This window comes from Ursus maritimus, unplaced genomic scaffold (assembly GCF_017311325.1).
Source record: "Ursus maritimus isolate PB19 unplaced genomic scaffold, ASM1731132v1 scaffold_6, whole genome shotgun sequence".
Taxonomy (NCBI): Eukaryota; Metazoa; Chordata; class Mammalia; order Carnivora; family Ursidae; genus Ursus; species Ursus maritimus.
Genome location: NW_024426774.1, coordinates 9,261,054 through 9,283,168, shown reverse-complemented (window position 1 = coordinate 9,283,168; position 22,115 = coordinate 9,261,054). Strand labels below are relative to the sequence as shown.

Genomic DNA, 22,115 nt, shown 5'->3' with positions numbered 1-22,115 from the left:
TCGGACTTATCACAGTTGAGAGCACCACAACTAGGTCTGAAAGTGATTCGAGGCTAGGGAGGCGTACACCTGGCTTTCTTAGTACACACCTGACAACAGCCGTCAGGTGCAGGAAGGAACGCACAGGGCTACTTGGGCAACACCATGTCACTGCTTCACTCTCCTCCCAGGACCACCTCTTACTGAGATGTCCACCTGGCACCTGCACATCACACAGCAGTTGGAGTCACGGAATTGTTGTTTCTTATACTCACCTAAGCACAGGAAATGCCCGACCTGTAGTCTATACCTCTGGGATGACAGACATGTGAGCAGCAGGCACAGCACGTGGAAGGCAGCCAGCCCTAGGAGCCACGGCTCGGTCCAGTCTGTCTGCTGTAAGACACACCGCTGGAAACTCATCATCTCATTGTCGTCAACTCAAATGGGGGGCAGACTTCATGACTCCTGGGTCAGGGAGCGCAGTGGTCCCTCACTCCTGAGCACCCTGAGCCCTTCCCTACAGGCCTCACAGAAACAGGTGTTGGAGAAGGAAAGGGGAGGAGGGAAATGGGAACCGTCTACACTGCAACCACGGTCCAGGGATTTTAAAGAGAAACATCACCAGTTTGATGTTTGTGTACACAGAACTGACTGCACCATGGGCTTAGCCCTTCTGTTAACTGGACAGAATCGTGTTTTAAGGTTTCTAAGGATCATCATCCCGTGACTTGAGGAAGTTAAGCGTCTCATTTAGGGGATGCACTTGGTTACTCCAAGACTTAAAACAAGAACTATTTTGAGTTCCTTTAGACTGACACTTAAGGCCTTGGGAAATCTGAGGCATCCCAATTGGCGGGATTTTATTTTCTCCAACCTTTCTGGCAGCCTTCCAAACAGTACCAAGATGTTGAGTCTCAACTTCATGGTGGGCATGTCTGCACCCGCAGATGCTCGGATCCCCCCCTCAGATACTCGGATCCCCCCAGCATATCCCCCCCTCCTGATGCTCGGATTCCCATCCCCATAGGCTCAGATTCCACCCCCAACCAGATGCTCAGATCTCCCCCCAGATGCTCTGATGCCCTGACCCTTCAGATGCTCAGATCTCCCCACAAAAATGCTCGGATCCCCCCAGATGCTCAGATTCCCTCCACAATCTCAGACCTCCCGATACAAGCTCACACTCAAGCCCTGCCCTTCCCTTCTCTCCAACAGACCAGCTCGGACCTGCCTCGGGGTCCCACAGAGCCCTCGGGACTCTCTAAGCGTCCCCTGCCGCTCCTGCACGCCTCTCCACAGTAACCTGCCACGACTACCTGTCCCCACCACTGTGCGGAGGGGACCAGAGAGGCGGAGGAGAGGGCATGCAGGACAGCCCGAAAGCAGCACCTGCAGCTCACCCCGCCCCACACCCCGCCCACTCCAGCCTCGGTCCCTCCGCACCTCCCAGACCCGCCCCAGCACCCCGACAAGCCCCGCCCAGGAAAGCCCCGCCCCCACCAAGCTCCGCCCCCACGCCCCATCCGGTGTGGTCAGTGTCGACAGCGGACGCGGGCAAACCCTGAGTGGCCCCAACTCCCATCGCCCGAGCTGGTGGTCAAGAAGGCCGCAAGTTACCGTGATCACGGCAGGAATGCTGACGGGAAAAGAGCTGACTGAGAAGGCGGACGGCATCGCCCCGGAAAAGCCCACCCTCACCACCACCGTCCCGCTGTCCCCGCCCCAGTCGGATAACACAGAGAACGCCTCCGGCGTCGCCTCTCGCGGGATTTCCACTTGTCGCGAAACCTGCTCGGTCCCAGACATCTCGCGATATCTCCCTGTGGGCCTGGTACGAGGTCCACATCTCGCGGTATTCCAGAGCTTTAAAATATATCTAATAAGGAAACTGAAAGTGGGCTTCGGATTGTTTTTCCATCCGGGCCAGGAGAGTAGGGAGGATGAGAGTGTCTTTAATTCTCCTACCCTAACCGGGTGGCTCTGCAAAACCGGGGGCGGTTGGGCGTCCCTGTCTGCTTCCGACGCCAACCCCGGATGACCGAGGGGGACACTGCGCTCGCGTTGGACAAAGTGGACGCTGTCCACGCTCCCAGGGGATGATGGGGGACCCTGTCCGCACTCCTGACCCAGAGGGATCGAGGGAGACAGTGTCCGCGCTCCCGGGGTTCGGAGGGGACAGTGTCCGCGCTCCCAGGGGATGATGGGGGACCCTGTCCGCACTCCTGACCCAGAGGGATCGGGGGAGACAGTGTCCGCGCTCCCAGGGGATAATGGGGGGACCCTGTCCGCACTCCTGACCCGGAGGGATCGGGGGAGACAGTGTCCGCGCTCCCAGGGGATAATGGGGGGACCCTGTCCGCACTCCTGACCCGGAGGGATCGGGGGAGACAGTGTCGGCGCTCCCGGGGGACGGAGGGGACACTGTCCACGCTCCCGGGGCCACACAGGGGAGGGGCCCACTTTTTCTGGCGAAGGGTCCTGCAGGTGGGGGACTGCCGCTGAGAACAGGTCCCGGGACGCCCTCCCTGCCCTCAGCGTGGAGGGGCATTGGGATCGCTGCTGGTCACGCAGGATGCGTGAAGCCTGTGGCTCAGGAACGCCCTGCCACGAGCGGGAGAGAACCGGTGTGTTCTCGCAGGGCCCGACCGCCGCGTGCCGTCCGGGTGGAGCGGAGGCAGGACGCGCGCGGACGGTGAACCCCGCCTGGGGGGCGCGTGGCGCTGAGCGAAGCTGAGCAGAGGGAGAGGAGGGTCTGGCTTCGGAACTGCGCAATCGAACAAACACTCAGCCTAGCAGGGCGGCCCCGGGGTCTGAAACGGCGTCCGGTGAGCGGGCCGGTCCTGGCCTCAGGGCGCCTGGGGTCTGCATCGTCCAGGACCACCGCGCGGCCCTCGCCGCTCCACGCGCCGCGCTTTCTGCCCCGCCCGGGACCTCGGAAAGCACCTGCTAGGCCGAGCCCTGCTTTGAGCACGTTGGCGTCTGCTCCCTGCTCCCCACTCCGTGCCTCTGCGGTCCTGTCCGTCTCATTGTGCACGTCTCAGACACAGTTTAACCTTTGCCCAGAGCCAGGCGCGTACACGGTTCCCGCCCCGAGTCAAATCCAGTGCGCAACAAGAACCCGGAGGTGGGTTCCGTAATCGTGTGTGTAACGCAGAGCTGCGGTTCCCGTTCTGGGGCCACATCTCCAGGAGGTGACCGTGGCCCGCGGCTGCCCGCGACGGCCGGAGATGCTGCGGGGTGGACCCGGTACAACCGCGCTTCAATTAGGCGCCGGCAGGTGGCAGCACCCCGCCTTGCCTCAGGGCCTGCTTATGGCGCCTTAACACTTTTTTCCCATGTGTGCAACGAAACGAATTTTCGAGTATCCACAGTTGTTGAATTGAGAGGTTTTAATTTACACCATTTGATTTTAGATGGAGAAATATTTTTTTCTGAGCATCACGGAATAGTCAAATCTGTTATTTTTGACTGTTTCGTAGATTGCTGTTGCAAAATTGCAGTCATTTAAAAATGTGTTTGTGAAAACTCCGTAATTATGGATAATAAAAGTTTTATAGATTAAATCCAACAAATTTAGAATCTCATTTTAACTTTACATTTTCTATTTTAAAAAAGAAAATATTTACATGTTTAATTATTTGAGAGAAAGGGAGAGAGCACGAGCACGGGGAGGGGCAGAGAAAGAGAGAATCTCACGCGGACTCCCAACTGGGTGCGGCTGCCCAGTGACCGGCGGGATCTCACGACCCAGAGATCATGACCTGAGCCGAAACCCAAACTCCAGCACTCAACCGACGGAGCCACCCAGGCGCCTCTTCACTTTTTATTTTCCGTAATCCATGATTGTAGCCCAACCTCAGTGCTCACGGAAGTGGCCACCGCGTGGGTCACAGCCACATGGAGTTGTGCTGCTTCAGCTGGTTTGTGTCTGTCTTTCTGTCTGAGCCTCTCCAGGGCGTTCACCCATCCTACCTGTCTGCTTGTCCTACACTCGCAGCACATGGAGGACATTGCGCCTGTCCGCAAAGATGTCTGTGACCTGAATACCGAACGGGTCTGTAGCGACAGCATTTAGTCATTACAGAGACGATCTTCTGCAATTCTGTGTTCGTATACACACCCACTTCCTTTTGTCGGTAGACAAAGACCTTTCCTGAAAAAGAGGGAGAACTGAGGAAACAAGTTACTGTCTTCTTTTGGGAAAGTTGAGTCACTACTGACACATTGTTAGTTGAAGACGTCCCCTTCCACTCCCGCTTTATTCCTGAGCCAGCAGGCACTGGAGACCACAGAGTTTTCCAGAACACGTTTAGGAGGCCAACATCAGTCGGGAGGATTGGAAGGGATTATGTTTCTCAAGCCCCACAGGATTTCTGCAGAACTTCTTAAAATTCTATCGTGGCTACTAGTAAACAAACACATAAGTGCCATGTTTGCATTTGGAGAGTTTTCCCTTTTGGTTGTATTTTGTTGACCCAACGTAGGTAGATAAAACCCCTAAAGCATGGTTAAAAATTAGGCCACACTAACATGGTGTTTGGGTATTTGCTGCACTTTCAGAGGGGTCATGATGATCGGGCGCTGTTGATGTGCTGGCGATAAGGCCCACGGTGCCACAGACCTTGGTTTAAGCCCCCCTGGGCTTCTCTGAGAGGTCCCTGATGTGTGTGCCTGATGCCTCCTGATTTCAGATTCTGTCACATGCCATCAATGTCTGGCTCTGGGCATATTAAAAATGTGGAGACACGTCCCAGAACAGGGTCTGGCATGTAGCAGACATCTGGGAAATGTTTGTCCAGGCATTCAGACCCTGGCCATTGGGCAATGTGGCCGGCCCTAGACAGGATGCTGGGCTGCCACCGGGCCAAAAGGGGCTGATCTCATAGGTCAGCATGATGGCTAAGGGACACCCAGGAAAATAAAAATAATTACAATAACTTAAGGAATGAAGAAGTTTGTTATATAAATACTTTGGAAAAACACCTGACAATTTATAAAAATTTGGCATTTAATTAATTTATTTGATCCTCATAAAAACTGAAGTAGTTAAAGAAATTGTATCACTATTTCCAGGTGAGGCGTGGAGGAGATAGTGGTATGCCCATTTTCTGAGATCTAGGAAAGGAGAAACCAGGGTTTTATCTCAGTGTTAGTGTTATGATAACCACTGGCATGAAGGACTGCGCACAGAGTGGACAACTGTGCATTCCAGGGGCGAATTTCATCTCTCATTTCCTGGCCAAGAGGGCGATGTGGAGCGAAGGTCTGGTGCTTAACTGCAGGCATACATACCGGGTGTCTGTCCTCTCTCCCGCAGCCCGGCAGACACCACTGATGGCTCGGCGAACGCCTCTCCGGGCGCTAATAGACGTGATTTGTCAAACGGCCGCTCCCCATGGATGAGGGTTTGTGTGGGAAGTGAGACTCGGTGTCGCTGACCTTACATGCCAACATGACCGGACTAAGGGACACCCAGGGACCCGGCAAAACGTTATTTTGGGGTGTCTGCGAGGGTGTTTCTGAAGACATTATCATTCAGTAACTGAGTGAAGAGACCCACCCTCCCCAACCTGGGCCTTTCCCTCCTCCTCCTCCACAGGTTGGGTGCAGCGGTCAGAATACGCACGATCAATGTTGAATCGAGGCCTTAATAGGGTCCTAGTTACCTATTGCTTATGGAGCATTCTCTTTCATTTTCTTTTTCCTTCCGGAAATTCTCGATTTTATAATTTCTTTCTTCTCACTTCACCTCCACCGTGATTATGCCGATCGCATGCAAAACAGCTCTGAGAAAACGAAGTTTGTCTGTGGTGGGGAAACCGAGGCAGGACTGAAACAACCAGGCCCGACCTTCTGGTTGTGCTGCGTCGGGCCGTCAGCCTGCAGACGTCCACGTTCCTTCTGTACAAGTACCGGTCAGAGCCTTGGCCTCCACGCAAGGTGCTGGCGATGTTGAAAAGGCTCTGTCACCTTTGTAAGAAAAAGAAAAGGCCAGGAAGTCCAGTGTATTTACAGCATTTGCTGTAAATGAAAACCTCAGGTTCTAAAGTCCAAGGCAGTTTGATTTTTTTTTTCAGGGATTTTTCGGGTTTGCAAATAAGTTTGTGATATTCAAAAAGCACCGCATTTCAGTGAGGTTGGGGGTTTATCGCTAGGCTGGTGGACGCAGAGCTGTTAGACCCGCCGGGAAGCTGGTGTTTGGGTCTCTACGCGTCACCGTTCCATTTTATTTCCCGGCTCGTTCAGAGCTCACACACGGGGGACTGGTTTGTTTGTTTATTTATATTTCTCAGACTCACAACCTTCCGTGTGCTGCTTGTACACGTTAGGGAATTTTGAACAGAATTTGGGAAGTTAAATCATGTGTCACAATCATAGCTTTCGGGGCCACCAGGCTGTGCGCTGGGGCTGGCGTGGCCTCCACGTGGGCAGGGCCTTCGACCCTGGTGGCCTGTGCATCTGGGTTCCACCAGGACAGCTCTGCCCTTCCAGCCTGCGTGCTTCCGTGAGGACAGGGCGAGACGGGTGCCATCACACCAGAGACGGCCCAGCAAGGACACACATTTTACACACATCTTAGAGGCATCAAGGGCAGAGAACGATTTGCTTTGACTTTTACAAGGTGGCTGCAGCTGTTGGGGGAGTTTCCGGCTGGGCAGACGGTGGCCCCCAGCATCCTGCAGGAGGGGCTGAGTCCTCTCCGGAAGCCCGGGACGGTCCACAGCTGGGCAGAGGCACACATGGAGCCACCCCCAGGCTGTTCCCAGACTGAAGACCGAGGCCACATTGGGGGGCCTCCTGGAAGTGGTTTGCCGAGGCCTGGAGCAGCACTCAGCCCGTCCTGCGTTGTTTCCCGGGAGCCAGGACAATTCCACAGACGGGGCTTACAACAGTAGGAGTCTCTTCCCTCTTGGCTGTGGGGCTAGACGTCCAAAATCAAGGTGCCACAGGGCCACGTTAGGGTCCTTCCTGGCTCCTACAGCGTCTGGTGCAGGACAGGGCCCATGGGGTCCTTGGACCATGGCGGCATCAGGCCAGTCTCTGCCCTGCAGTCCTGCCCCTCCTCGGTCGGCCTTCCTTTCTGCTCAGGGCAGACACTGGGCTAAGGCCCACCCACTCTGGGATGACTTCATCCAAACTGTTTCTGGGGGGTCACATTCGCAGAATGGGGGTCACGGCTTATCCTTTGGGGGACACCATCCACGCACCACGCTGGTGCCAGGAAAGACAGCTGCCATAACTAAGGGCGCCGCTCAGGAGTGTGGTGTCACCCTAAGCGAGTGGGAAGGGGTTCTGAGCATGATGGTTGGGAAGGATAGAGAGAGGGCTCAGTAGGGTCTCGATGTCTCAGGAGGGCGTCCATTGTCACTCAGGGATGAGACACCACGTGCAGGCATATGTCCTCCCTAAGATACAACACCTGCGTAATCACTGAACTACCTTCTCTCTGGGATGCTCTGCCCAGTGACTTCAGTCTCCCATCAGGCCACGGCCCTGGTGCTGCTGCTGTGGCCGGGCCCTGCGGTGACACCCTGTCCCCACCGGCAGTCCTCGCCCAGAGCCCGTGAGTGTCTGCATGTTTTCCTCTACGATTTTGATGGATTCCTATCTCACATCGAGGTCTTTCATCCATTTGGAGTTTATCTTTGTGTATGGTGTAAGAGAATAGTCCAGTTTCATTCTTCTGTATAGAGCTGTCCAACTTTCCCAGCACCATTTACTGAAGAGACTGTCTTTTTTCCATTAGATGTTCTTTCCTGCTGTGTCAAAGATTAGTTGACCTAGAGTTGAGGGTCCATTTCTGAGCTCTCTATTTGGGTGAACTTCTAAATAATTTTCTCTATTTTAACTTTCAACAATGAATCTTTATTATTATATAATAAAATGTAACCCATGTTATTAAAATGGTTGTTGTAAAAGGGTGACAGGTTTAAAATCACTGCGTATCAGAGCTGTTTGAGGTATGCACACTTGTTCGTGAAATAGAAGCATTATGGCCGCTCTCCAGTAATTGGCTTCCATTAGCTTTCAGAACAACAGCACGAGCAGCAGAAGATTGTGTTTTAAATACTTTGGGCTCTTTTTATTCACCTCGAGGGAATTAGCAGGGGCTCATAGCTGAGTAAGTGATTTGTAATAACTTGAAGCAAAACCTTAAATTCCTCCCTCTCTGCCCATCGACACCACCGGTGATATTGAACTCTTCCCCAGCTGTGTGGTCCCAGAAAACCGTGAGGGTTGATGGCTCACCCCTCCCAAAACACTTCCTTTCCCACAGGTGGAGAGATGGGGGCTAAAACCCAAGGACCACCCTGGTCCTAAATATTCAGAGACAAACCCCCCTCCATCCTCTTCTGTGCCTCCTTTCTCGTAAGACCCCATGATTCTCCCTCTTTTGGAGACCTCTTTATTAATGAGCACCCCCCCACAAATGCAAGGGCCCAAGGGAACTCATCTCCTGTTGTCTGGCATGTCTTGTCTTGACACCCTTGCTGGCAAGACACAAGTTAAAATCCCCAAACAAGACTGGCTCAGCAGTGTCTGTGCCCAGAGAAGACAAATAAAATAATCGAGCCAAGCAGTCAACAAATCTGCAGTGTGATCATCAGAGAACAAACTGTGTGTGTCCTGAGCTCCAGGCTCTGTGGTCAGTGGCAGTGAGTGCTGTCGGGGACCAAGAATCCCTGTCCCCTCTGAGGTCCTTCTAGCCGGACCAAGAACCAAATTGACAAGGGACAGATTAACAGGAAAAATCAAATTTGATTTTGCATGGACGAGGAGCCCACACAGCCATGGCGATTGCAAAGACAGCCGGCAGAATGAGGTATGCGTTACGCAGTGGGGTAGGGCTCTGGGATTTCAGAGGGAGGGGATGCAACTCGCAGGGAGATGAAACAGGGGCAACATTTGGTGAACACATGTTTTTGTGGCCTCTCAGGAGCAATGGGATGCAGAGGGGACTGTGATCCCACAGGCCCTGCCCGCTTCCTCTCTGTCCTCCACACCCAGTTCACATCACAATGCCGTGACCCTGGACCAGGTCCTCCATCTAAGTTCCATCTAGATTCTTCTAGGCAGTTGAGGGGGAGGTGAAGAGCTTTTCCTGAATCTGTTGCGTTTTGGTTGCTTTTTAACTGCACAGTCTTCATGCCAAGTGTCCCCCACAGCACGTAATCATGAAGACAAGCCGCCGTGAGAGACCCTCCCCGGCTCCACGGCCTGGGCGCGGATTCCGCCAGAGCACCGCGTGGGCCCTGGTTTCCAGCGCCGAGAGGCCGGGGACGAGCACTCTGACACTGTCCCCTTGCCGCCGTGCGGACTCCCCCGACACGTCTTCCTCCTTGCGGTCCTTCCACAGCCTCCAGCGAGGCTGAGCGCACAGGGTGCCCCTCAGGGGCCGGAGAAGAGGCACAATCCCATCCTTCTGCTGTGAATCTGCTCCTGGGTGGGCTTCTCAGGAGTGCAGGTGGAAGTCGGCGGCCACGCTACGATAAATCCCGTGTGAAATCTTGTCTGGGAAAGTCACAGTGTTTACTGAGGTTGGGTTCGGTTGGTCACATGACGGAGGTGCAGTGGGGGGTGGGGGGGCATCTGTTTTGGGGGAGAAGTCAGGTGTGTGACTTCCCTGATTTCTTCCCACCCACCTAGGAAGCCACGGGCCTGGGAATGATTGTGAATCATTGGTTACGTTCACAGAGAGTCAGAGTGATCCGGAATATTTTATATCTAAATTGATAGAAACATCCTAACAGATTTTACAGGTAAGGAAACTCACAGACCGGAAGGTCGCGGTCACACCCGACCCCTCGCGGTGCTGCGGCCCCGCGTGGTCTCGGCTTCCCTCGGTCCACGAGCAGCTAGCCGCTGGTTTCCCGGGCTCACTCCCCCTTCCGGTTCAAACTTCCGTTCCATGAAAATGCCCGCGTTCACCCTCGATCTCCTTTTATTTACGGAATGCATTTTCACAGCACCTCACTGTGTGTTCATCCTTATGTGGGGGCAGGAGGAGGTGGTATTTTTTTTATTTTAAACGATTTTCCATATTAGTGATAAAACTGACTCCCGTCTCTTGGTCAGAAATTTGTCTCCTGATGAGAGAATAAATCCCTTGGTGAAACTATAGTGCCCTTGAGTGTCCCAAATATGATTTTTGGGGTTTTAACACGGTCAACCGTTGGGATTGCTTCTGTAGAAGAGATGCTTGGACGAGAGCCTCGGAGATCCCATCGCCTCAGGTCTGCTGGAGACGTTCTGAGTGAAATATGCACAGAAAAGTTCATTTACAAGCTACCATTTAGTGTTTCAAGGGTACTTTGTTCCTGAAGCAGGAAACTAGATGTAAATTAAGCATAATACAAAACTAACAATGATTGCGAGCCTGCCTCCACATTGCCGGTAATCTTTGTGAAAATCAGTTGCCCAAACAGAGTAACTTTTCAATTAGGGTGGTATGAACATCTTCTTACTTTTATATTTGTCAACTCATTGTTTTCCAGCTTTTAAGAACGATAAACAGAAACAAACAAACGTGGAAGGAGGAGAGAGGCGATGGCGGTCAAAATAATAAATAAACAGGGAGAGGCGTCAGAGGCGGGGTGAGAAGGCCTGCGAGCTGGGCCAGCCAGGGGAGAGCGGAGGGCGCGCAGGCTGGTCGGGTCTGAGCGTGGCCCTTGGCGGGGTCCGTGCGGGAAAGGCCTGGCCCAGCGTTCACACCGCTCACAGCGTTCACACCACTGCCTGAGGTCTTTGTCGAACACCTGGAGTGAAGGGGGCTGTGTATTTAGGGTGCTTCTCCCGCCGCAGGAACCCCCGCCCGGGCCCCCTCCTGATTCGGGTCCTTCTCGTGCTTACATGCGGTGCTCACTGTGGCTTCACTTGCGTTTCCCTCGTAACGAATCAAATCGAATTTTTTTTTATATGGTGCTTGGCAATTTACATATCTTCTTTTGTAAAGTGCCTATTTAAATATTTTCCCCATTTTTAACTGGGTTGATTTCTTTTTATTATTAGGTATAAGATTTAAAAAATACACCTCGGACACGAGTCATTTGTTAGGGACATGTTTTGTGAAAGCTTTTTCCTGATCAGGAGCTTGCCTATTTGTTTCCTTATGGAATCTTTAATGAACAAATATTTCCAGTTTTGAGGAAGTTAATCATTTTTTGTTTGTTGTTTTCTGGGGCCTAAGAAACGTTGTCTACCTTATACCACAAAGAAGGGTAGTAAGGAGGGCACGTATTGCATGGAGCACTGGGTGTTATACACGAGTTATGAATCATGGAACACGACATCAAAAACTAGGGATGTACTCTATGGTGACTAACATAACATAATAAAAAAATAAAAAAAATGAATAATTAAATATTAAAAATACCAAAGAGCCTGTGTTTTCACATAAAACTAAATGTCTATGCTCCATCTCAAATGAGTTTTTGTGAAATGTGTGAGTTAGGAGTCAAGGTTCATTTTTTCTCACACTGATACCAGTTATTCCAGAGCCATTTATTGAAAAACGCTTTCTTTCCCCCGTGGGATTGCCTTGGCACCTCCATCCAAGCCCGCCGGCCGCACGCGGGCGCCATGCTCTCGACGGCTGTCAGGCTCGACCTCGTCTCCACGCGTGGAAACACCGGGCGAAGATAAAATAAAATACAGTAGAATGCATTTTTCAAAATCTGGTCGTGCGTATCCTCCCAAAGCCCACGGGGAAAAAGTCTTATATTTGCCCAGCGTTTCCTGTTTCCAAAGCTCCTCGTTCCTTCCTGGAAATTCATGTTTCAGGCTGTATCGTTGTCTCTCAGACTCAGGAATTTCCTTTAGCGTTTCAGGCCGTGCGGGTCTGTTGGTAACGGATTTCCCTCGTTTTCTTTAGCAGGAAAAGGTTTCACTCTGCTTCACGTTGCCGGCAGTTCTGGCTGCAGCTGGATTCTGCGTGGGACCGACCTGAGCTGCTGAAGCCGCTCTGCTCTGCTCAGGCCCCGGCTTCTTCCGTGGAGCTGGACGTTCACGCACGTTACTCTCCTGACCCGTCCAGGTCGTTTGGAAAAGTCACCGGCTTCAAAGGCGACATCCCTGCCCGCCGTGGGGGCCTACGGACACTGTAAGCAGCAGGATTCTCAGCTCCCCGCCCACACCCGCTCGGCACCCGGCCCGGCACAAGGATCTCTGGCCGCTGCTGGTCAGCCCCTGTTCCCTCGGGGACACACGGGCGCTGCCACCTTCTCGAGCATTCTCCAGCACGTGGCAGCTCCTGCGGTCCCACAGCTCAGGATGCTTTCCGGTTTATCATCTGCCCATTTCTAAGGCTCTAGATAAGGAAACCACCTGTACCTGAGCGGTCACCACTCGCCCTTACCAAGGTAACGCGCCCAAATCACTCACCTGCTCACCCTGGGCGCTCTGCCATGACCCTGGTGCCACAGAGATAAACCCCAGGAGCGAACTGTGCAGGCTTCCAAGCCGCTCCTGACTCTGAGCGAAGATCAGAAGGTGGTTCTTTCTCATTCCTGGTGGGTAGCCTGGGGGGTTGGGGTTGAGGTCCCCTGGCGCACGCGGAACGGGGCACCTACAGGACCCCCTGCCGACGGTGGCCTCCTCGCTGGTGTAAAAGTGCGACTGGACATATTGTGATGAGTTTATGCTGAGGTCTCCTGTGACGTTTGGACTGAGAGAAGTTAATGACGGTTGCCCTCACGCGGAACATCTGGTCCTTCCCTGAGGGTCGTCACGTGCTTTTCTGGAAAACATCCTGCACACGGTGTGAGTCTGCTCGGCTGCCATACACGATACCACAGCCCAGGTGGATGGAACAGCATCGCCTCTCGGTGTGGGAGGCTGGAAGTCCAAGGTCAAGGTGGTGGGGGCCGGTTCATCTGAGGCTCTCACCTGGCCTGCGGGGGCTCAGACCTCCTCTTCTTGGGACGCCAGGTGTGCTGGATTGGATCCATCCCAATGAGCTCATTTCACTTTGGCTGAAGGTCATGTCGTCAAATACCATCAGATTTGAGGTGCTGGGGGTTGGGACCCACCACACGATGCTGAGGACACGCGGCTCAGCCCACGGCAACCACCGAGTGGGTGCTCAGCACAGAGCCGAGGACATTCTTCACTGCCCATTTTTTCTCTCTAATTTGTAAGTGTTTGGAATAGTGGAAAGAAAACGGACTTTAAATCAGAGAAAACTGGATTTGAATGGGACTTATTTTCCATTGTAGCTGCCAGACCTTGGGATGATTAGTTTTCTGTTACCTGAGTCTTGGTTTGCTCATGAGTGAATGTGGACGAACAACGTCTTTCCCCGGATTGTTTTGAAGAAATGGGAGAATCGCCTGGAAGGCCTTGGGGAGCGGAGTGTGAGCCCTTCTGCCTGACAGACAGTAGGACCGGGCTGCACTGTGTGGGTCTCTCCCTGCTGCCCACGGGCCGCTGCTTCTCAACTCTCCTCCTTAACACTCGAGACCCACATTCCGTGTCCTGCTCTTCCCCCGAAGGGAGGCCTTCAGGATGCAGAGGGAGGGACATACCCAGTCACTCACAGGAAGGGGGGAAGGTGTTATTTCTAAACAGAACAGGATCATTTATCTGCTTCCTTGAGCTCCACTGCACATTGACCCTTACATCTTGAAGAGATTTAAAGGCCAGAAATAGGGGGCGCCTGGCTGGCTCAGTCGGTAGAGTGTGCAACTCTTGATCTCAAGGTTGTGAGCTCAAACCCCACATTGGGCGTGGAGCCTACTTAAAAAAAAAAACTAAATGAAAAACAAAGGTCAGGAACATTCTGTCTCAGCATCTACAGTCAGTCCCTGCCCAACGAATGTGACCAAGTAATTCGACCGATTTTTTTCTAATGTCTATGTTCCTGCATTTACTAAACAAATCAGCTGCTTCCACAGATGTACTTTTCTGAAGCTGGAGGTTGAGCCGGCCTGATGAATAGATCCTTTGTTGAAAATGTGATCAGGGTTCACCTTTGCTTTCTTGATTTTCGAACTTGCCAGGTCCAGCTTCTCTTTCTGTGAAGAAGCCAGGGATGGAGAAGGGTTTTGTCTTGAGTTGTTTCCAGTCTATTAGTGAATATAGGATGTGTAATTACTCCTTAGAAAGGAGGTAGACCTTCGTGACCCATGGCGGAGAAGCAGAGGGGGTTAGCTTTTTACCAAAACCCTTTTCTTGCCATGCACAGAGCTCACCCCAGCCTCAATGTGGCCCAATGACAGTGCTCCTGCTGGCAGTGCCACCTCCAGACCCAGCTCATGAACACGCTCCTGGTGAGAACTGGCCTGTGCTGCCTGCGTCATCAAGACAAGTTTGGGATTTGCTTCTTGTGTCTGCTGGGATTGACTTCAGGGGGAGTAACTTAGTCCTTCTGAAGTTTGGGGTGTCTTAACATTAATGTAACAGTTCACGTTTATTGAGCTCTGACTTCACATCAGGAAATAGACATGTGTGGTTTAATACTCACAAAGGACTGAATAGTTGGCACTGTTCATGCCCTCAGTGCCTGTAAGGACCTAACAGGTTGGAGAGATATTGTCAAGGAGTAGAAGGATCTGGGCAACTGACTGGATGAAGACGGGAGGAGGAGACAGAGGCAGGGAGCACAGGAGAGTCTGGACCAAGACAGTAAAAGTGCCCAAAGCACTAATGTAAGTGGCACCCCTCAGGGACCACTTTGGGGTACAGTAAAGGGTTTGCTCGTGTATACGTTGAGTTCTAGCTGCTGGCATGGAAGTCATGTGCAACCATGTGAAGACTGCAGGGAACATAAAGAGGAGTCATCACTACAGACCCTGCTGCTCTTCAGCATGAGGATGAGGGACGGGGTCCCAGGCTGCTGACCAGGAGAGGAGCAGCGGCCAGACGAGGTCAGGACACCTTCCCTTGCTAATGCTCCCTCCTCCCCAAAATGCAGGAAAGTGTTTGGGACTAGAGTTCTGTTGATGTAAAAAGTCAATTATGGGGAAGAATTATAAGGACAATACATTAACACCATGAACATTTAAGAAATATAAGCTCCATGATGATTGTTGATTGGCCAACATTTAAATGAAGGTACAGGACCCGTCTTTTGGTATGGATTCCAGACTACACACAGAGATAGTCTGTCTTACTTGTTGCTCATTACCCACAATGCATCTTGAAGATTTCCAATGTAAAGTGAGTGTGAGTTTAAGGCCATTTGCAAAAATAAGTGCAGGATATTTCTAAGTTACGTGTTTATTGATTGATTTTTGCTTTTCCATCATTCTGAACAGACCTGTATTTACCAGTCTTTCCGAAGCATTCAGTTTAGCTGTTGCTCATACACTATGAATATTCAGATCTAATTCAGTTAAGTTACGAACTTGGCTGGGAATAAACACATCTTACTTTTCCGAAGAATTTAACTGCCTGCCGGGAACATGCACACACAGGCTTTGAGCTCCCAGAACCCTGGGAGCCACAGTAAAATTCAACAGAAGATTTGGAAAGATCTGCTAATTCAGGGCGTTAAATAAAGTATGACTTATTTACAACAGTGACCATTTTTAGGAGAACTATTCCTGCAAAAACTTAGAAGGTGTAGAAAAAGTGAAGAAAAAATAGACATAAAAAAGGTTTTCAGAATATCCTGAACAACTCAATTTCATTTTTTAGTTTTGTATCTTACAAAGCAGAGCCACTCTCAAAAGTTTATCCTTCTTGACATGTTATTTAAAATACAACAATATGTTTAGGCAATTGTACAGCTCTGTGGAGCTTAGAGACCAGAGCAGTTCACTCATTTTATAAATAATCGCTGTTGTGTCCCATACAGCGGGCAGGGGAGTCCCCTGAAAGCTTTCGCTTCGGACACGCCGAGGTATCCCACTGGCTGGTGGAGGGGCCGGGTGCAGAGAGCCTTCTGCGCCTAGGGGACCATCAGGGCACACATATATGAGATTCAGATCTCCTACTCAGGGCGTATCCTTCAAGGTTCATAAGCATAAATCTTCCGTAAGCCTCTTTTCCCTAATTCCCAGGTTTATTTAGAAATCTCTGTCTGACCACCGGAGACACACACAGGTCCGTGCCCATCTGCACCTCCAGCCGTCTCCTCTGTGTGCACCTGGTCAGGCAGGATCCGGGGCTCTCCGGGAGCAGAGTCGTTGCAGAGTAAAGCATCTGTCACCACGGCGGGAGGCGACATCGTCAATAAATAGGAGAAAGGTGAATAAACACTACATTAAGAACGCAGACTTTATTCAAAAAGAAAAAAAACCAAAAAACTACAGTCAGATGTTTTTAGGGTTTCTTCCTTTTCTTTACGACTCAATGACACTTTGTTGAAATTTAAGGTGCTCAAGCTAAGCCCTGGCTGTGGAATGCACCTGAAACAGACGTAAAACGTGTTACTTCTTGCTCAGTTCAGGCTCTCCTAGTCTTCGAACTAACCAACCAACGAGTTAATGTTGCATTGGAGAGAGGACAGAATTAAAGCAGGTCAGGTTCCTTTGCTTGTAGAGAAGACAGTTCTTCCAAGTTTGCTCTGTCCTGGGCTTAAAGACGTGCTGTCTTACTGGGACATTGCTACAACGAAAACTGTTAAAAAAACAAAATAAAACCATTTCATTAAATGAAACCGTTCAAAAATCTACTCCACATTAGGAATGATAGTTTGATGTTTTAAGCAATATTTTTGTTAAATAATCATTGGTTTGGTATGTTTTTTCTGCTAGGAGACACAGAGTCAGTTTTTACTCTTTTGGTTATCATGTGATATTTTACTTACAAGATGTCTAATGTAACTGTGGTTTAATAATTACTTTTACCAAGAGAGACTAAAACTGAACAACGGGAACGTGAGAAAGTTAAGAACTTCTCTTTCTCTTGATTTAAAAATTACTCTGTCCCATATCACTTACAAGAGCACATTTTTATTTCCTTTAACCTCCATAAATTTACACTAAATTCAATTTCATCATTTTAAGAGTTCAACCCATCCTAATAATATCTCCCCCATGCGGTTGGAAAGAGCTTTTATTAAAAAAGAGACCCTTCAGGTGCTTTATGGAGACGCTAACTGCTGCGGCCGTGAATCACGGCTGTCCTGGCGGGCGGCGGGTCCTCCTCCGTGTCTCGGGAGACCACATGCCCAGCGCCTCGGCTGATTTCCAGGGAGGAGCAAGCGTCCTTCCCCTCCACGATCTACTCTGTCTTAGCTCTTAATGGAATCCCAATTATTTAAGCGAGAGTAGTATTTCTTATCTCACTTCACTATGCTTGCTTTTCATTGGAAATATAACTGGAACCGGGGTTATACATCTATTTTGAATTCATTCTGGCGTAAAAAAAAAAAAAAAACAAGTTAATTTAGAATTCTGAGAGGTCCCGAGACTCAGGTCTCCTCTCTTGCCAGGACCAGTTTTCTAGGGAAGTTCCCTTTTTTCACTTGGAAGTCTATCGCAGAAAGTACTCGTCCCAGTTCTATAAAGATTCTTCTTTCCTTGCCCTTTTGCACGCTGTCAGAAGAGGTGTGCACACCCGCGATCTGAAGTGCTTACACGCTCGCTGACACTTCCTCTCCGCCAGTGCGCCAGCCTCTCTCTGGACAGACATGTCCCTTGTGGATGTGAAGCCACGGGGACTGCCTTCTTGGTGACAGGCCTTTGGGTGGGTGCTGCCGGACGACAGTGGGTCTACGATGTGGGGCGCAGGCCGGCCTTTGCCGGGGCTCTGACTGCAGAGTGAGGGGTGGGCTTGGCTCAGCGAGTCCTCCTGAGTCGGAGCCAGAACAGGAAAGGAGGCTTTTCTGCATCCGCGGCCCACTGAAGACGGGAGTCCTACGTCCAGACGGGTAGGATGCTCCGGGCCAGCCTGAGTTCTTGACTCCCAGTGGAGAGCCGTGTGTCTCCATGACTCCCAATGCAGATGGATAAACGCTGGTCATCCTGACAGTTGGCACGTGTGTGTCAGCGAGATTCAAGCTGTTTAGCACTGCTTGGAGAATTATTGATCCCAATCTACTGAAAGAAGGAAAACAGCCATCTTCATCCTAAATGGAGCTCCCAAAGCAGCCAGGAGCATTTCCCTGTTGTAGCTGTAATAAGAACGACTCATTTGGGGTGCCTGCATGGCTCAGTCAGTTGAGTGGCTGACTCTTGATTTTGGCTCAGAGTGTGATCTCAGGATTGTGAGTTCAAGCCTCACATCAGGCTCTGCACTCAGCAGGGAGTCTGCTTGAGATTCATTTTTTAAAAAAGAAAAGAAAAAAATGAATAAAATGATACCATTTACCGTGGTCATCACATGCCTAGAAAGCATGTGTAAATATGCATAAGGCCTCCACACCAAAACTATTAGGACATTACTGAGAGAAGTGAATGGAGGCCTAGGTACACGGACAGATACGCTATTTGGGGGGTTGGAGGAAGTGATATACTGAGAATAAGAATTCTCCCTAAATCAGAACAGGCACTTTTTGTTTGGTGACAAGACACTCACTAACCTAAAATTTACACGGCAACAGAAAGGACCAAGAGGAGCAGAAAATCCTCAAGAAGAGCAAAGATGAGGGTATTCACTACTCAACACCAAGATTTGCTGTAGAGCAGAGCGGCCCTGGCGGGTCGGAGGCAGGCAGGTCATCGCGGTCCAGTCGGGGAAGAAGGATGTGTGCACGAAGACCTGATTTAAGACAAGTGGCGTGATGTAACAGTGGGAAAGTCTTTTTAGTGAATGGTGCTGGATCGAGTGGGAATACTTGGTGCAAAACTCAAAGCTAGATGCACCACAAATCTACACGTGAAGGTGAAACAACCGGCTTCTAGAAGATGGCATGCAGATACTCTCCTTTGTTGCTGGGGTAGCAAAAAATTCTTAAACAGGATTAAAAAAAAAAAAAGCTCTGATAGTAAAGGAGAAGGAATTTCTATTTATCAAAGACCCTATTAAGAGTTTCACAGGGGGTGAGGGAATATTTGCAATACATGTAACTATCAGGGAATCGTTACAGTGATAATAATACTAATGCCTATAAATCAGTAAGGAAAAAACTGTCAAAAATGCAAAATACATGAATGGGCAATTTACAATGGGGAATCTCCAAATGGCCAAGAAGTGTATGAAAAGTTGCTCAATCCCATTAGCCCTTAGGAAAATGAAAATGAAAACCAAAATGACAGAAACAATCAACCCAGTGAAAAGGCAACCTATAAAGTGGGACGGAATATTTGCAAACCACGTATTTGATAAGGGGCTGATCTCCAAAATACATAAGGAACACCTACAGTTCGACAGCAAAAACAATTAGCCTGATTAAAAAGCGGGCAAAGACTTGAAAGGCATTTCTCCAAAGAAGGCATATAAATGTCCAAGAAATCTGTTAAAAGATGCACAACATCGCTAATCATCAGGGTACTGAAAATCAAAAGCACATGAGCTATCACCTCACACCTGTTAGGACAGCTGTTCTTTTCTAAAGTGTGTATTGACGACAATGTGGAGAAATCAGAGCCCTTGTGCTCGGTTGATGGGAATGTATCCGTCAGCGTGGAGACACTGTGGACGGCAGTGTGCAGGGACCTCAGGAAATTCGAGAAGATCCATCACATGATCCAGCAATCCTACCCCTGGGGGTTTATCAGAATGGAGATCAGGGTCTCGCTGAGGCCCCTGCGCTCCCATTTCCAGAGCCCGCGATTCGCAGCAGCCAAGCTACCGAAGCCGTCTTGACGGGTGGGTGGACAAAGACAATGTGGCACACACACCGTGGGATAGAATTCAGCTGCGAGCGAGCGGGAAATCCCGCCATGTCTTTAATAACATGGGTGGAATGTAAAGTCTCCTACAAGCCAGTCACGGAAGGGTGAACTCTGCACGGGTCCGCTCGGCGCGGTGTGCGAAGCAGTCGGACCCGTAGGAGCAGGGAGCAGACTAGGCACTGCCCGCGCGCATCTGGTCTTGTTGGGTTTTGAGAGTCTCCTCCTTGCTGTTGTGATGTATTCACACAGAGCCTAGTACGTGGCACAGAAACCAACTCCCATGCACAACACAAATGAATACCACGGACACTGCGGCACTGAAGAGCCACAGGCACACACGCAAGTGCACGTGTGTGTGAAACGCACGCACACCAACTTTGAGAGCTGTGCGGTGAGCTGTGGTGCGAGAGTCAGGGCGGGTCTGCCCCGGGCTGGTGCCCGGGCAGCAGCTGGATGTTCTGATCTTGACAGGACCTCCTGGGGGCGTTCGCTTTGGGACACAAGTCAAATTACAACTCATTTGTCACTTTACTCAAGCGTGTTATACTTTGACACACACGTGGGTCAGAAAGAGTAAAGCAAGCCTGAGCAGACCAGTGGGGGAAACAAGCTCTATCAGCCTGGACGGAAAGGTCTCCGCACCCTGGAAGCTGTGCTCACACGGCCGCTGTCCCTAGAGTCCCTGCAGAGTCGGCTCCCACGCTCCCGCAGGACCGAGCCCGTGAAGGTGCGGGTGCCCGCACCCCGCCCCTGTGCACTTGGCCGTGATCGGCACCGGTGCTCCTGCTGCTAGCCCCTGACCCGCCGCGGGGACTGTGCGTGTCCACTTCCATCGTCTTCTCCCTCAGCAGTTGAAATCCGTGTTCTGTGCCGAAAATGAATTTTCTTACAAATTACTCCGCATTAATGTTTTTAAGTAGATCTTTCATGCCAGCAGGTTTGTTACTTCTTCCGTGCGTATTCAGAAGGCAGGGGAGCTGAAGGGACAGGTGCTTGCTGAACCGGATCATACCCCGCCGTTCTTCTCACCGCGCGGTGAAGAGCTGTTGAATTTGACTCATTCTTTCCGTGGGCTAGCCGAGAAATTATAAACCGATAGTGGGATTTCTTGGAGGCAGTCCGGATGATGAGGTGGGAAGCATCGTATTTGATGTGGGAGGGATTCAGCCCCTGAACTATTGTCGACAAAATCACCCGCTGAATCTTATCGCGGGAAAACAGATTGCGTTTTCAAACACTCAATTTTGAGAGGCGTCTGAAATTCAATACGTGTGCCCAGCTTTCAAATGCTTTGAAGGCATTTATTTGCTGAAAAGCTAAACAGCATTGAACTTAAAAATGCCTTTCTTCCCAATTCTTAGTCGGGCTGTTGGCCACTGCAGAGCCAGGATGAGGCTGGTCCTTCCCTTCATTTTCAGTCTCTCAGCAAGGCGCAGAACCGCACGACCTCCCTGCCTGGAGCTCCCTTGACAGCCTCTGGTCCAGCCTCTTGTCAGCTGGGTTTCCAATAACTACGTCTTCGGGGTTGCTGAGCTGATGTGATAAGTTGTAAAAATGATGAGCACTTTGGGTTTTTTTGTTTTGTTTTTTTTTCTAATAATAATTTTTTTATTATATTATGTTAGTCACCATACAGTACATCCCTGGTTTCTGACGTAAAGTTTGATGATTCATTAATTGCGTATAACACCCAGTGCACCATGCAACACGTGCCCTCCTTACTACCCATCACCAGTCTATCCCATTCCCCCACCCCCCTCCCCTCTGAGGCCCTCAGTTTGTTTCCCAGAGTCCATAGTCTCTCATGCTTGAAAGGCTAGTTTCACACAATTTGAAGCCACATAAACGATATAAAATAAAGTTTCTAAATGCTGATGAAAGCACATCATCGTAGTCTACTCCGCGGCTGCTAGCCCCAGAATACTCATCGGTCAGGTTAAATATGCGTGTACTTAAATACATACAGTAAACAGTGAGTATACACGTGTGAGGGGGAGTCACCTTCCATAGCCTGACGTCTGCTTGCCGGTGACAAGCTCTTTGTGCTTGGATCACAAAACCATCAGGTACTGATCACGTGGAGGCAAGAACACCACAGACCGCATGGTTTAGGGTGACTGCACAGGATTTGGACTCATTTTACCTGGGCTTGAATTTTTGCAGCTTGTGAGCTTATATTATCTTGGACAAACAGGGCTTCTCTGAGGGTGAAGTTCCTCATCATTGGGATCTGCCAGAAGGTTTGTGCGCGTGTTAAATAAATCACACACACACACACACACAAACCAGGGAGAAGGAGGACTGAGCAGTGAGCTGAGCTGGTGGGCTGCTCCGGGGTCTCTCTGCAGACCTCCCGCAGGGTGTGTTTTGCAGGTCGGCCGGTGTCATGGAGCCCGTGTGGGGGCGGGTGGA

General features: G+C 50.5%; 1 protein-coding gene across 1 annotated transcript in view; it reads right to left on the bottom strand.

The window, feature by feature from the left end:
- Positions 1-1,828, bottom strand: part of TMEM18 (transmembrane protein 18) — a 7,256-nt gene extending 5,428 nt beyond the window's left edge. The window contains exons 1-2 of the mRNA XM_040622874.1: positions 1,600-1,828; positions 255-375 (exon numbers count right to left, since the gene is read on the bottom strand). Of these exons, the coding sequence (XP_040478808.1) occupies positions 255-375; positions 1,600-1,788 (310 nt within the window). The 5' untranslated portion in view covers positions 1,789-1,828. The remainder of the gene's footprint in view (positions 1-254; positions 376-1,599) is intronic.
- Positions 1,829-22,115: the final 20,287 nt, after the last annotated feature.